The sequence below is a fragment of the Dermochelys coriacea genome, chromosome 7 (assembly GCF_009764565.3).
Source record: "Dermochelys coriacea isolate rDerCor1 chromosome 7, rDerCor1.pri.v4, whole genome shotgun sequence".
In the NCBI taxonomy this organism is placed as follows: domain Eukaryota; kingdom Metazoa; phylum Chordata; order Testudines; family Dermochelyidae; genus Dermochelys; species Dermochelys coriacea.
The window spans coordinates 28,259,504-28,272,575 of record NC_050074.1 but is presented as its reverse complement, the minus strand read 5'-3'; the positions used below and the strand labels follow the sequence as shown (position 1 = coordinate 28,272,575).

At 41.2% G+C, this 13,072-nt stretch overlaps 1 protein-coding gene and 1 long non-coding RNA gene across 3 annotated transcripts in view; one reads left to right on the top strand and one right to left on the bottom strand.

Annotated features, from left to right (window-relative positions):
• Window positions 1-3,333: 3,333 nt before the first annotated feature.
• Window positions 3,334-11,837, bottom strand: SELENOK (selenoprotein K). Of its 2 annotated transcripts, XM_038411167.2 has the most exons (5): window positions 11,692-11,837; window positions 8,989-9,079; window positions 7,926-8,006; window positions 7,006-7,098; window positions 3,334-3,640 (listed from the first exon to the last, which is right to left on the bottom strand). In XM_038411167.2, exons 1-5 carry the CDS (start codon window positions 11,708-11,710, stop codon window positions 3,637-3,639), a joined length of 288 nt encoding a protein of 95 aa, XP_038267095.1. In that variant the 5' UTR covers window positions 11,711-11,837; the 3' UTR covers window positions 3,334-3,636. The 2 variants fall into 2 exon arrangements, with proteins under 2 accessions (XP_038267095.1, XP_043373908.1); XM_043517973.1 differs by lacking the exon at window positions 3,334-3,640 and having other exon boundaries at window positions 7,011-7,098; window positions 11,692-11,824.
• The window catches only part of LOC122460878, a 65,141-nt gene continuing 61,996 nt past the window's right edge, over window positions 9,928-13,072 (top strand). The window contains exon 1 of the long non-coding RNA XR_006282471.1: window positions 9,928-10,123. This is a non-coding gene — a long non-coding RNA (uncharacterized LOC122460878). The remainder of the gene's footprint in view (window positions 10,124-13,072) is intronic.

Genomic DNA, 13,072 nt, shown 5'->3' with positions numbered 1-13,072 from the left:
TATAAAAAAAAAATCTCGTGTGCTTTGTGTAAGCATAACATTTTTGGTGGAGAATTGCGGAAGGGGGAAGAATATGCACTGTAATTGTTAACAATACTACTAAGAAGGCATACCATACACTTAAAGATGATCAATCATTCAGGTGTGCACACCCCCGCTCATAAAGATACCAAGCAGTAAAGAGGGAACCATTTATGGTTAATATTGTATTCACTGTTGGTATTTTATGAATTAAAATATTTTATGATTAAAAAGGTATACACACCCTCGGTCATAGCTGGGTTGAGAAACAGAAGAAAGGTTTAGCGTTCCTCTCTCCACCCTGGACTGCTGGGGGAAAATAATTAAAGGTGGGTATATCCCCAATTGTAGCAGGATTGGGCAACAGGGGGAGGATTAAAGTCCTCTCTCTGACCCATCTGTCGGGGAAAACTATACAGATAAGACAGACAGACAGACACACACACAGAATCTAGGTATATACACCCCCGGTTGTCTCCAGCATGGTTAAGCCTGAACTGCTACTAGGAGAAATTATTGTCAAAATTGCACATCAGCAATCTGTGGAGGCAGAGCTATGAAAAGTCCACTACCAAAACTGCCCATGGGATCTTTCTGATTACCTCACATTATGGGTCAGTGGGCCGGGGGGGGGGGGGGAAGACTATTAACACACAACAGCGTACAGAGTGGGACTCTCGCAAATGGGTATGCCTCTCCCTGCCTCCCACCACAAAACCATGCAGTAAGGATATGTTGTTAGGCACATGCATTTGGGATACATTTTTTAGTTTAACCCATATTTTATATATGGAACAATGTGTATGTATTGCATCCTGGAGAACAATATTTTCAAAAAATGCATTTTATATACCAATAACCACACTTATTACCTCCCTAAACTAAAGAAAGCTCAAAGTACCGTGATCGCCCCCTTAGTTAATTTTTCCACATCTCCCTTGGTTTGGATTGGCAGGAATTAGCTGATCATTTGCTTCTAGAAGCAAAAGTAACTCCATTTTTACAAGAAACCCAAAAGGATGTGGAAAAACAAATTATCCAAACACATGCAAATGAAGTTATACCAGTAATTAAAATCACTAATTCTAAAAAAGAACTCACTGCATATCATCAGTATGATGTTTTTACAGGCTGGTCACCCCCTTCCAAAGGCATATTGTCAATTATGCTTCATCCATTGTTAATTGTATTGGTACTATCCTGTTCTTACCTAATTGGAATGTTGTGTAGGTGTTGCTGGATTAAAAAAAAAAAATGTTCATTAAGTTGCAACCACAAGCTCAAATTGCCTCCCAATACATTGCTATGAAACAATTATATAAAATATGACCCACTCAAGAATTGTTCTTGAGGGCTCAAAAGCGGGATTATGTTGTACCATAGGTATTGTGCTATATAATTGGTTATGTTTTGTTTGTTTATGTTTATATACAGTGTATGTTTTATAGTAAGAATTAAGGTAATAAAATAAATAGAATAGTGGCAACAAAAATGATTAGGGGACTGAAACACATGATTTATGAGGAGAGGCTGAAGGAGCTGGGATTGTTTTGTCTGCAGAAGAGAAGAATGAGGGGGGATTTGATAGCTGCTTTCAGCTACCTAAAAGGGGGTTCCAAAGAGGATGGATCTAGACTGTTCTCAGGGGTACCAGCTGATAGAACAAGAAATAATGGTTTCAAGTTGCAGTGGGGGAGAATTAGGTTGGATATTAGGAAACATTATTTCACTAGGAGGGTGGTGAAGCACGGGAATGCATTACCTAGGGAGGTGGTGGAATCTCCTTCCTTTGAGGTTTTTAAGGTCAGGCTTGACAAAGCCCTGGCTGGGATGATTTAGTTGGGGATTGGTCCTGCTTTGAGCAGGGGGTTGGACTAGATGATCTCCCGAGGTCTCTTCCAATCCTGATATTCTATGATACTAGTATTAGCCATTTTCTTTTTATTCATGCCTTGCAAGTAACAGACAGAATCTTGTCTGTGTCTATGTTAATTAGATTAGAGAAATTTTGAAGGCCTAGGCACCAATATAGAAAAAGATAGTTGCAAGGTTTAGTAAGGCCTAATTTACAGTGCCTTTTTTGTTCAACATAAAACACTCTGTTACCTTTTGAAGGTCTCTGTAAAGAACGGTTTTGTGTGTAAATAAAAAAATGTATGTGTTAAAAAATAAGTGTAAAAGGCCATAGCTAAACCAGATGTACAAGGAAGAAACCAGAAACAGACACAAGGGTACCAGGAGACTGCAACACACTCCTATTAAAATGTCAGAGGAGGGCAAATTGACGACTCTAAAGATGAGAGAGGCACCTATCAATGGGGACAAAATAGCTGTGATAAAAATAAAAACAATTAAAAAAACCACCAAAAAACAAGCACTCGTCAAACAGTTAATTACAGCATAATGGAGCAAAACTCATTAGTCCCAATGAAGGAAAAAAATCACTATCTAATCAGGTTGCCTTGCCATAAAACTTTGGGTTCGTACTGCCAAGACTTCCCCGGAGCATCGCGTCATGACTAACGGAACCCGGCTCCTCTCTACTGGTGATCAACCTAGCTGGCAACTATAACATCAACTGGCAGGACAGTGTGCATAGTGTGTGTGTGTGTGTATATATATCTGTAACTAAAAAGCATATGCTAATTGTTGTATCTTCAATAAATGTGGAGTGTTGCCCTCTCCCCTATAAAATAAAATCTTGTGTGCTTTGTATAAGCATAACAAATGGAGCTCCTGCCTGAGTAGCATTTTAAAATGGGAGTATGCCAAAACGCACTACAGAACTTTTGGTGCAAGTAGCAGGGTCCACACAGCCAGTTAGTGCCCTGTATATTCACATCCTGGCTGCTAACTAGCCCTATAGACAAGCCCTCAGTTGAAGTCTAGAAGTTGTTTAGCCCATCACAGACACAGATCTTAAAAGATAAATATGCTGCATATCCAGTTACTAGGCATGAACAGGTGATCTTTTTGATGTGTGAAAAGGAAACAGTATATAACATTGCATGACAAAAGGTCTCAAAAATAGTATAAGGTTGAAAAGGTAACATTGTTAGACTACATAATGACCACTGCAGAAATATAGGAAATGGAAAGGAAAATGCTGTCAGTTCCTGTTAAGATACAATATTAGATATGAAATGTGTCAAGAAATACCCCTTCTTAAAGTTAGTCCCTTGTGTGATCTTCTATACCAAATGCTAAAAAGTGTCATGTGAATGACTTTTCTTTGGTCATGAACATACTTGCTCTATTATCAATATAATTATTTTAATGGTTCTTATTAACCAAGGATAAAGAGAGTCAATGTTTTGCAAAGCCAAATATATTTGCTTATTACTTTGCCACTACAATAAAATATTCACAAACTATACAAAAAGGCTTTGAGACAGACAGTAAAACATGTGCATTTAATAACACTGCACTTCAGTTACACTGGATCCCGGAAGAAGGAATTCCCAGCACAACTTCATTATCTGCTTAATTGCAGAGCAGTTTCCATTAGGCATACACATTCACAACATTCCCACTCGTTTGGTCCATCATCTAATGCTTCTTCCCTTTAGTCTTGCAAATGTGTAAGTCCAGTTGCCTGTCCTAAGAAGCAGGCATTTACCTACAAATAAATGGTAAAATAAGTTTTGTTTGCCCTACTATTTTACATTTATATTACATAAAGCACCCATTTTAAACAAAGGGAATAGCAATTCATAGATCTAAAGGCTAAGTACAGCATGTGACATTCTGTACCTTGTGAGAGTGCCCTGTAATCCCCATTTTCCTCATTTCTATAGAATTGTGATCTTACATATAAAGTGGGCCATGTGAGGTATCAGGGGAAAGGTTATAATCTGCTGAGTCATTTTTCTAATCATATATATGTATATCATTAATGCATATGTAGTTATGAGAATTGCATTGTATGGTTGTTACTAAAACATGCTGTGAGTTGGGGAATCAGCCAGATATTAGCTCCCCAGAGACAACAGCAAGGAAAGTAATCAATGCCCAGGCGGGATGTCAAACAACCCATTCCAGCAAGGGAGTTACAATTCAATGACTCACCTGCATAAGGCCACATCAGGGGAATTGCTCAACCTTGCTTGGGGACTCAGGGCTTGTCTACACTGGCACTTTACAGCGCTGCAACTTTCTCGCTTAGGGGTGTGAAAAAACACCCCGTGAGCACTGCAAGTTTCAGTGCTGTAAAATGCCAGTGTAGACAGTGCTCCAGCGCTAGTAGCTATTCTCCTTGTGAAGGTGTTTTTTTTTGTTTTTGGGTTTTTTTTTTGTTTTTTAAATAGCGCTGGGAGAGCTCTCTCCCAGCACTATGCCACGACTACACAGTCACGGTAAAGTGCTGCCGTGGCCAGTGCTTTAACATTGCTAGTGAAGACATGCCCTTAGCAAAGCCCACCAGAAATGCCTGGACTTGTGTTCTCCAAGCACATCGACTAAGGGTATAAAACAGAACACAGTGGCCACACGTTTGGCTTTCTCCTACCCCCACCTATGCTGCAAGCAACAAGGACACTGAGAAGACTCGAGTCCAAGAGAAGAGAGCAGCCCAGGTTTCAAGGGTGAAATCTGTGTACTATGAACTGCAATATCCAGTGGGGTGAGAAAAACTGCTTAATCTAGATGTTGTCCAGTCTAATAGGGTTGAGAGATTAGACTGCATGCTTATATTTTCTTTTCTTTTGGTAACTAACTCTGACTTTTTGCCTATCACTTAAAATCTATTTGTTTATCATCTTTAACAGTGAGTTTGTATGAAGCGTGTGGCAAAACTGCTCAGGTTTGCAAAGGCTGGTGCATATCCACTTTCTATTGATGAAGTAATGAACCAATTAATATATTTGCACAGTGCTGGGAGCTGGGGAGATTTGGCTGGTGCCTTTTTCTGTGTGATCATGACTGGCTCTGGGAGCATTCATGCAATCTAGCTGGGTGTGGAGCTCCACATGCTGTTGTGCTGAGTGATGAAAGCACCTGTAGGAGTTTGCTGCTTGTCACTAGCAAAGCATTGTGAAAGACAGCGCAGGCTGGGAAATTCAAGTGGCACAGCGGTCCTACAGTCCCAGGTTGCACCTCGGGAATCCCGTCACACAGTGGTGGCTATATTTTTAAAAAAAAAATCTCTACAGCATTTTTGAGGTATGCCAAAAATGTTCAAGTTGTCTACATCTGAGCATATCACACATTATTAATATAGTTCATGATGCTGTGGTACAAGAGAACTGTTGTTCACTTCTTCTCTAATTGAAACAAAAAGAAATCCAAAAATTATATTTACCAAATGAAAAGACAAAACTGAATAAACTTTATGTATCAAGAGGTCTAAAAAATGGAAATGCAGTTGTAAGAGACTAACATTTACTGTTTCTAGAACCAGAACTGTTTGCCATATTTACTTTTTAAACCAGGAATTACCGGACATTTGGTTCATGTGCATCTATCTTATCACTAAGAAAAAAAATTAAGATGATGTTCATTCATATTAAAAAATTGGCCATTAATAAATTCAACATAAATTGGAAAAATAAAGCCATTCAAAATATTACAGCTTAACTAGAAAAAAAAAAAACACATCGTGTTGTATGTTAAATGGAAAAGAAACTTCTCACTCTTTAAAAGTAATTACTTTTGAAAAAGTCTTCTATTAACCACATACCGATTTGCTAATTACCAAATAAAAGCAGCACTACCCACAGGTCTTTACTTTTACGTAACATTCTACCATGGCTTTTTACATTTGTGGGTTTTTTTGTTGGGGTTTTTTTTTTTTTTTAACATTTTATTTCTTGAGAAGTTTCATTGTCCAATTGTTTTAAAATACCATAATATAACTGTGTAAATACAGGATTAGATCAGACATACAACAGCAAGATTAAATTTGATTTGTAATGTTTGTAACAGTCATATTGAATTAAGGTATCATTTTTAGCTATAGGATCATACAACTGTAGGTGGTTTGGGGTAAAATTATATTAAGCCTTTAAAGTACTTTTTCTAACTATTTTTGTTATGCTATATTATAATTATGTGTACAAACTTACATGGTAATGTAATTATAATAAAAAATTATTACAGGGTACATAGACCATGCAGGGCTTTTATTCATATTAGGGAACAGGGTTTTAACTACCCAGCCAGAATATATCTTTTAAACAAGACTGTCACATTGGGTGGCCACTGTGGACCATGCAAACTGTTAAAAACATTTTAGCTGGAAACTGATTAAATTAAGTTTATGCATGCCTTCCTAAAAGGCTGAGGTTTGACAGAATAGGTACTGCACAGGCAGCAGGAGCAGAAGCGTCCCTCAATGACCTACCACTGTGCTTCAGCCCTGCTATGGGCAGACAACTTTTCGTGGTGAGAGGAGAGTTTAGTCTCTATTGCCCAATCAATCCTCTATCCCTTTGCTGAGACAGTCTATAAAGTTGGTAATCAGTGCTAACTGTTGTGGTGGTGACGTGAAGTGGATGCTTGTCTAAGGGGATACAGATGAAATGCGTTTGATCTCTCATAGACCACCAGATATCCATTAGAGAGTGGGAAGCTTCACTCCCTTGTTGATCCTCATGGGACTGAAATCATGAATCAAAAAGGTGTAAAGCTCTATTTTAGATTTCTAATCGCACCCAGCAAAACTAATTATATTATGCATCTCTTTCTTGTTGCCTTCAGAAAGATATATCAAAAATCTGTTTAAGGAATTCTTGTGGAAGTTCACCATTTCTGAACCAGAAATATAAGAAGAAGTCTATAAATATACCCCTTTTTGTGCTATCATGTAGTTTTCTGATTCCCTTGACTTTTCTTTCATTTATTTTTTAACAACTTTTGCAAGAGCAGGGTAAAAATTACCAATTATTCTTCTATCATTATGAATTCTACCTGTAAGTTTAATTACTATTAAGACTTCCATTGCTTTTGAAGTAAGTCCTAAGCATGATATAACAAGCCATAAGTTACCTTCCTCATCCTCCTCCAGCCATGGGTGGTGGACTGGGACCTCCACCACCATGATTTATCCGACCCATTCTACGACGAGGATTTCCTGGAGGCCTAATTAGAGAGTGGGAAAACATCAGTAAATATTATCCATCACTATGCAACCATGACAATGGTCTCCATCAGTGCAAATACACTGTTCCTAAGTTTCCATTACAACAGCTTTCCCCTTTTTTGTACTGCAAGTGTCTGACTGCTAAAAACAAATAGCCAAATTGACTCCTTCCATGTGAAAAGCTGCAGGAGGAAGCTTTTGACAAGAAAATCTCCATAAGGATTCCCTCGTGAAGACTGCTCCAAACTACTCCTTCCCCTCAGAAGTTTCCCTCAAATTGGCAGATATCAGGGGATGCACAAGAGGCTAGGACCATCCATGAAGAGATCCTGACTCCTATCCTATGACAGAGACTGCTTATTGGTCCAGACTCTTCACAGTCTGGAAAAAAAAAAAAAAAAAAAAAAACCACATACATAGGAAGGTATGTATCTTAGTATTTATGGTCACCTAAGCCCTCCATTCCATGTGGAAGTGAGAAGTTATCTATGTGTAGTCTAACCCATGAATATATTATAAGGGAAAGTTTTCAGCCAAATAAAGCCAAGAAAAATGTAATACCTTCCATTACATACATTTGGAAAATGCTGTTAAATATGGAGTTAGCCTAAAATTCAAGAATACAAATCCTATGCAACAAATAAAGTAAAAGAGAATGATGTTCTTGTATTATATAAAGTTACATATGTCTTAAATTTCTTGGTATGACTTCTCAATTTGTTCTTAGTTAAAGTAAAGCACCATGACTAATCAGTTTATGCTAAAACATTCTCCTAACATGTAAAAAATAATAATCTAAACATAGGAAGTTGAAGAAAAACAATACCCTCTTCCATCATCATATCTTGAGTTTGAGGAAGATGTGCAGCCTCTCCTTCTCAAATCTGGCTGAACAATGCTCTGGAAGCTAAATATAAAGGAAACAAGAGTGATATGAGTTGAATGCTAGAAATTAAACAGTTTTCCAGCAATGCCGGAATATATGGCAAAACACTGGATGTAAAAGCAATAACTGGTGTTCAATAATGGAAGTACTGTACATTAGCAACAGAAAGGATACTTGGATTATACTATTTTTCAAGTTACTTGTTACTTCTGAATAAGAGGAGATCAGAAATTCTATTTCTAACTACTAGTTAATGGGTGAAAAATTGAGTAAAGAGTTTAAATAATTCCAAATTGATTTAAGATTAAAATAAACCTAAGTTGAATACTAAGCATTATACAACATGTTCTGTATGTACTTGTGTACATTCTAGCTTCTCTAACTGCAAGGTGTGCATAAACGTCACACCCGGAATTTAAACAGTGAAAAGCATAAGTGAAGTCTGCAGAAGTGTCATTCAGTCTTCTAATTTACCTGGAGTTGAGACAAAATCTAAACTTGATTTGCGCATGCATGAAGTAAATTGTGATTACCACTCTGCCGTTATTTTTATGCCAGCTAGAAGCTACTGACCTAGGCATTGCTACCCCAACGTTTGTTGATACACTTATTTGATGGAGTACTAGAAACAATTCCACCAAAACATATACCCTTCAATAACTATTTAGAGAATTAGAAGTAATCATGACTAAAATGATCAATATTTAACTGACAGCAGTTATGATATATTAAAATCCATCTGTAACAAGTTAGTATTAGTTTTCTCCCAGCTTTTTAGATTCATACAGAATATTTTTTAAAGCCAGCCAATCTGATGCATGAAATGGAACAGAAGAAAGACCTAATGTGCTCAGGGAACTACTGTGGACATTTGCAACAAAGTAGTAGCTCTACAATATTGCTTTGCAAAATATGTATATTTGTGTGTGTGTTTCTCCATGGCAAATTAATACTTACTTCATTTAGTAACTTGACAATACTTAAACATTATATGAATACTTACAATAAAACCACAAAATCTGCTATTCCCCAGAAGAAATCTGTTATAAATGACAAACTCCAAGGAGCCCGACTCTGGGTATCCAACACTTGTCCTATAACAAAGGATACAGTAAATAAATTAAAATGCCATTCAGTGACACAAATAAGTTCCATTGTATGGTACGTTAAATGAAAAAAAATATATTATTCATCAGCTACTAATGATATTTAAAAATATTACCAACAAATATCACAAACAGTGAATCAGCAGATGTCGGAGAGAAAATACATTTTACAAATATTGCCACTGGCAAGTTTTTTTCCTGTAGTTACATTACACCTTTGTAGAAATAAAACTGCACAAGCTGATTCACTTATATAAAATGAAACACCACCATCAAAATTTGCACTGCATACATGGTAAATTAACAATGAAGAACAATTCTGTGTTTGTTTCATATGTGGCAATATTTTTACTTAGAAAACCACTATCAGCTATCAAAATATATTTGCCCAAGTTTCTATTATTTTCCTGGTCTGAGTTAGAGATAAGCCTGAGCTACACAATTTAGTTCCAGTTCTTAGCTTCCTCAAGATTGGTGGGGTTTAGATATCATGTGCAAACCTGGCCCCATCAAAGTAAATAGCAAAACTCTTACTTACTTCAATCAGACCAGCATTTCACCCCTGGAGTTTTGGTCCAGGCCAGTCTTTAGTCTAGACTAATGACTAACTGGCTACAAATGTACTACACAGGGGCTAATATGGGGTGGGCAAACTACGGCCTGGGGGCAACATCCGGCCCTCCAGCCGATTTAAACTGGCCATCAAGCTCCTGCTGGGGAGCGGGGTCTGGGGCTTGCCCTACTCCCATACTCCAGCCAGGGAGCGGGGTCTGAGGCCACGCTGCATGTGCATGTTGAGGCTCCCGGAAGCAGCAGCATGTCCCCACTCTGGCTCCTATGCTTAGGGGCAGCCAGGGGGCTGCGCATGCTACCCCCACCCCAACCGCCACCCTCGCAGCTCCCATTGGTTGGGAACTGCGGCTAATTGGAGCTGCAGGGGCGGTGCCTGCAGACAGGGCAGCGCACAGAGTCGCCTGGCCACACCTTTGCGTAGGAGCCAGGACACACCATTGATTCCAGGAACTGCTCGAGGTAAGCGCCGTCCAGAGCCTGCACCCCGACCCCCTCCCACGCCCCAACCCTAAGCCCCCTCCTGCACCCTGAACTCCTCATTTCTGGTCCCACCCCAGAGCCCTAACCCCCAAACTCAGCCCTGATCCCCCTCCCGCTCTCTGAACCCCTTAGTCTCAGCTTGGAGCTCCCTTCTGCATCTGAAATCCCTCACCCAGAGCCCACGCCTCCAGCCGGAGCTTCCCCCCCCGCTCCAGCCCAGAGCCTCCTCCAGCCCCATGATGTCTTCATTTTTGGCCCCACCCCAGAGCCCACACCCCCAGCCAGAGCCCTCACCCCCTCCTACACCCCAACCCCAGTTCTGTGAGCATTCATGGCACACCATAGAGTTTTCATACCAAGACATGGCCCTGGCCAAAAGTTTGCCCACCCCTGGGCTAATACCAAATCTATTCCTTGACAGGCTCATAAAGTCTAACAAAAAGAGGTTTACCTCTTTGTAAACATTAACCCTTATAGAACAAAGGCTAACCGCAAGTTAGAAACGAAGGGTTGAGGGCTAAGTTGAAAAGTTTCTAATACTTGTTAGTGACTTTGCCACGTGACATGAGCAAGATAAATGTTTCTTATTGTCTCTAGATTTTGGGAGATTCAGAGGTCTATCAAATTAAGATGGCTCCGGATAGGAAATACAGAATAGTAGTGCCAGACAAGTTTGTGAGAATCAGATAAAGCAGGTTCTTGCCTATGGCCTCTGCTTCATGATTACGTGCGCCTACTTAAATAATGACAGGTTTCAGAGTAGCAGCCGTGTTAGTCTGTATTCGCAAAAAGAAAAGGCGTACTTGTGGCACCTTAGAGGCTAACCAATTTATTAGAGCATAAGCTTTCGTGAGCTGTAGCTCACGAAAGCTTATGCTCTAATAAATTGGTTAGTCTCTAAGGTGCCACAAGTACGCCTTTTCTTTTTACTTAAATAATGACACAGTAAGGAAGACAGGTTTCAGAGTAGCAGCCGTATTAGCCTGTACTCCTTTTCTTTTTACAGTAAGGAAGAGACATCCAGGGCTTTGGAGCTGTGCGCCGGCTCCGCTCCAGCTCCAGGCAAAACCCTGCAGCGCCACTGCTCCGCGCTCCAGCTCCGGGCTCCGCTCCAAAGCCCTGGCCATGGGCAGGCAACACAGGTACATTTCTGTCTAAACAGAGAGGAAAGGTTGAGGTTTCACAGCCCATCCCGTTACATTCAAGGGCAGGGAGATTTGTCAGACGGGGGCGCAGCCGGGCACCAAACCTGAGGCGACTTGTGCGGCTGCTGCCCGCGCTTCCGGCCGCCCGCCAGCGAAGCCCCACTTCGATCCCCGGACACCTGGGCCCTCGTGCTCGCCTGCCGGTCCCCGCGAGGGCGAGCCAGGCTCCGCCAGGCAGCCGCCCAGGCCCCTCTGACAGCGCCACGCTGGACGCAGCCGCGGCGCCGGGGCTGTCCAGACCCGGAGGTGAGGAGGAGGGCGGCGGGGGGGGGGGGGGCAAAGCTGCGGGCGGCTCCCGCTCCCCCCGGAGCGACCCCCGGCTTGCCCGCGCCCGCGCCTCACCGTTCGAAATGTAAACCATGGCCGCCGCTCCGCGCCCCGCGGTCGTGTCACAAGCGGCTCCTTCCGGGCAGGACCGCTTCCTGGGCGGCTACAGCGCATGCGCAGTAACTCTCCCCGAAGGCGCTGCCCTTTCTGGCCCTGACCCCTTCCAAAATAAACAAATAAATAAGGGGGCGGGGGCGATTAAAGGGGGCGGGTGGGTACAATGGGCTCGGGCAGAGGAGGGGAAAGAGTCAAGAGAAGCAGGGAGGGGAAGGGGGAAACCCCAGGGCAGGGCAGGGCAGAAGGGATGAAAGTTTCCGCAAAAAGGGGTGAGCGCTCTGCGGTGGTTGCCCAGATCGGGGAGCGGAGACGGGTGTTCCTCTGTGGACGGCCCACCTCAGCATCCCCTCCCCAGGGCTGTGAAAGGAACAGGGTGGTCCAATACCTAGCCAAGGCATCTCCTCTTCATCTGCAAGGATGTACGGAGCGGCCAAAGGAGCCTAGATTCAGTGAAATCATTTACAAACACACTGTCCTAAACATTTGCATAATTATCATACATGTTTCTGGAGTTTAAAAGAATCCCTTGTCCGGGTGTGTTGGTGTAACTTGTCTGTGTATAGCCTCATAGCAGCTCGTATCTGCTGTTGAATGATGCTCCATTACCTATACTCCAGACTACATTATTTTCACTCCTAACGTATTTATTTTAACAACTGTATTTTTATTACTCTTATTATCCTTAGAACATGATCATTTACTTTGGCTAACAATGCATATGGATGTCATTGTGTTACCTAATTTATGGTTTGAATTGGATAGTAAAAACTGATGCTGCCAGCTAAACAATCACACCACAGTGTTTTTATTATAACACTTTCTATCTTTATATGATTTTGCAGTTTACACTTTTCATTTAAACTTTATATTTTCTTTCTTCTATAGCATAAGTTTATTTTTTGTCATCACATGACTTCCATATTATCTAATTCCTTGGGCTGTTGTCATGACCTTTTTCATTCCCATTGATCCAGCAGTGATGACTGCTTTTCCTCACCTTTATTTTTCCTCTCTCTCTCCAGCAGGTTAGTACTTTTTCACATGTCACCACTTGTGTGTACAACTTAATCCCCAAATATTCACTAAAGGCACTGTAAGAGAGTGGCTTGCCCTGTGGGCTGGAGAGCATGAGGCTAAGCCAACTTGATTACACAATGATTCCACCTGAGCAGAGTCAGGCACATTCCCCACAAAGGGCAGAAGATGGATGTGGTAGTGTGAATGAGAGCTAGACATAAGTAAGGATAAAGCTCATCTGAGGAAATGAGATGGAGAGTGAGAGAAGCAAGCAGAAAGCTCAGATAGTAAGAAGTTCTTTAGGCTAGGAGGTCAGGGAAAG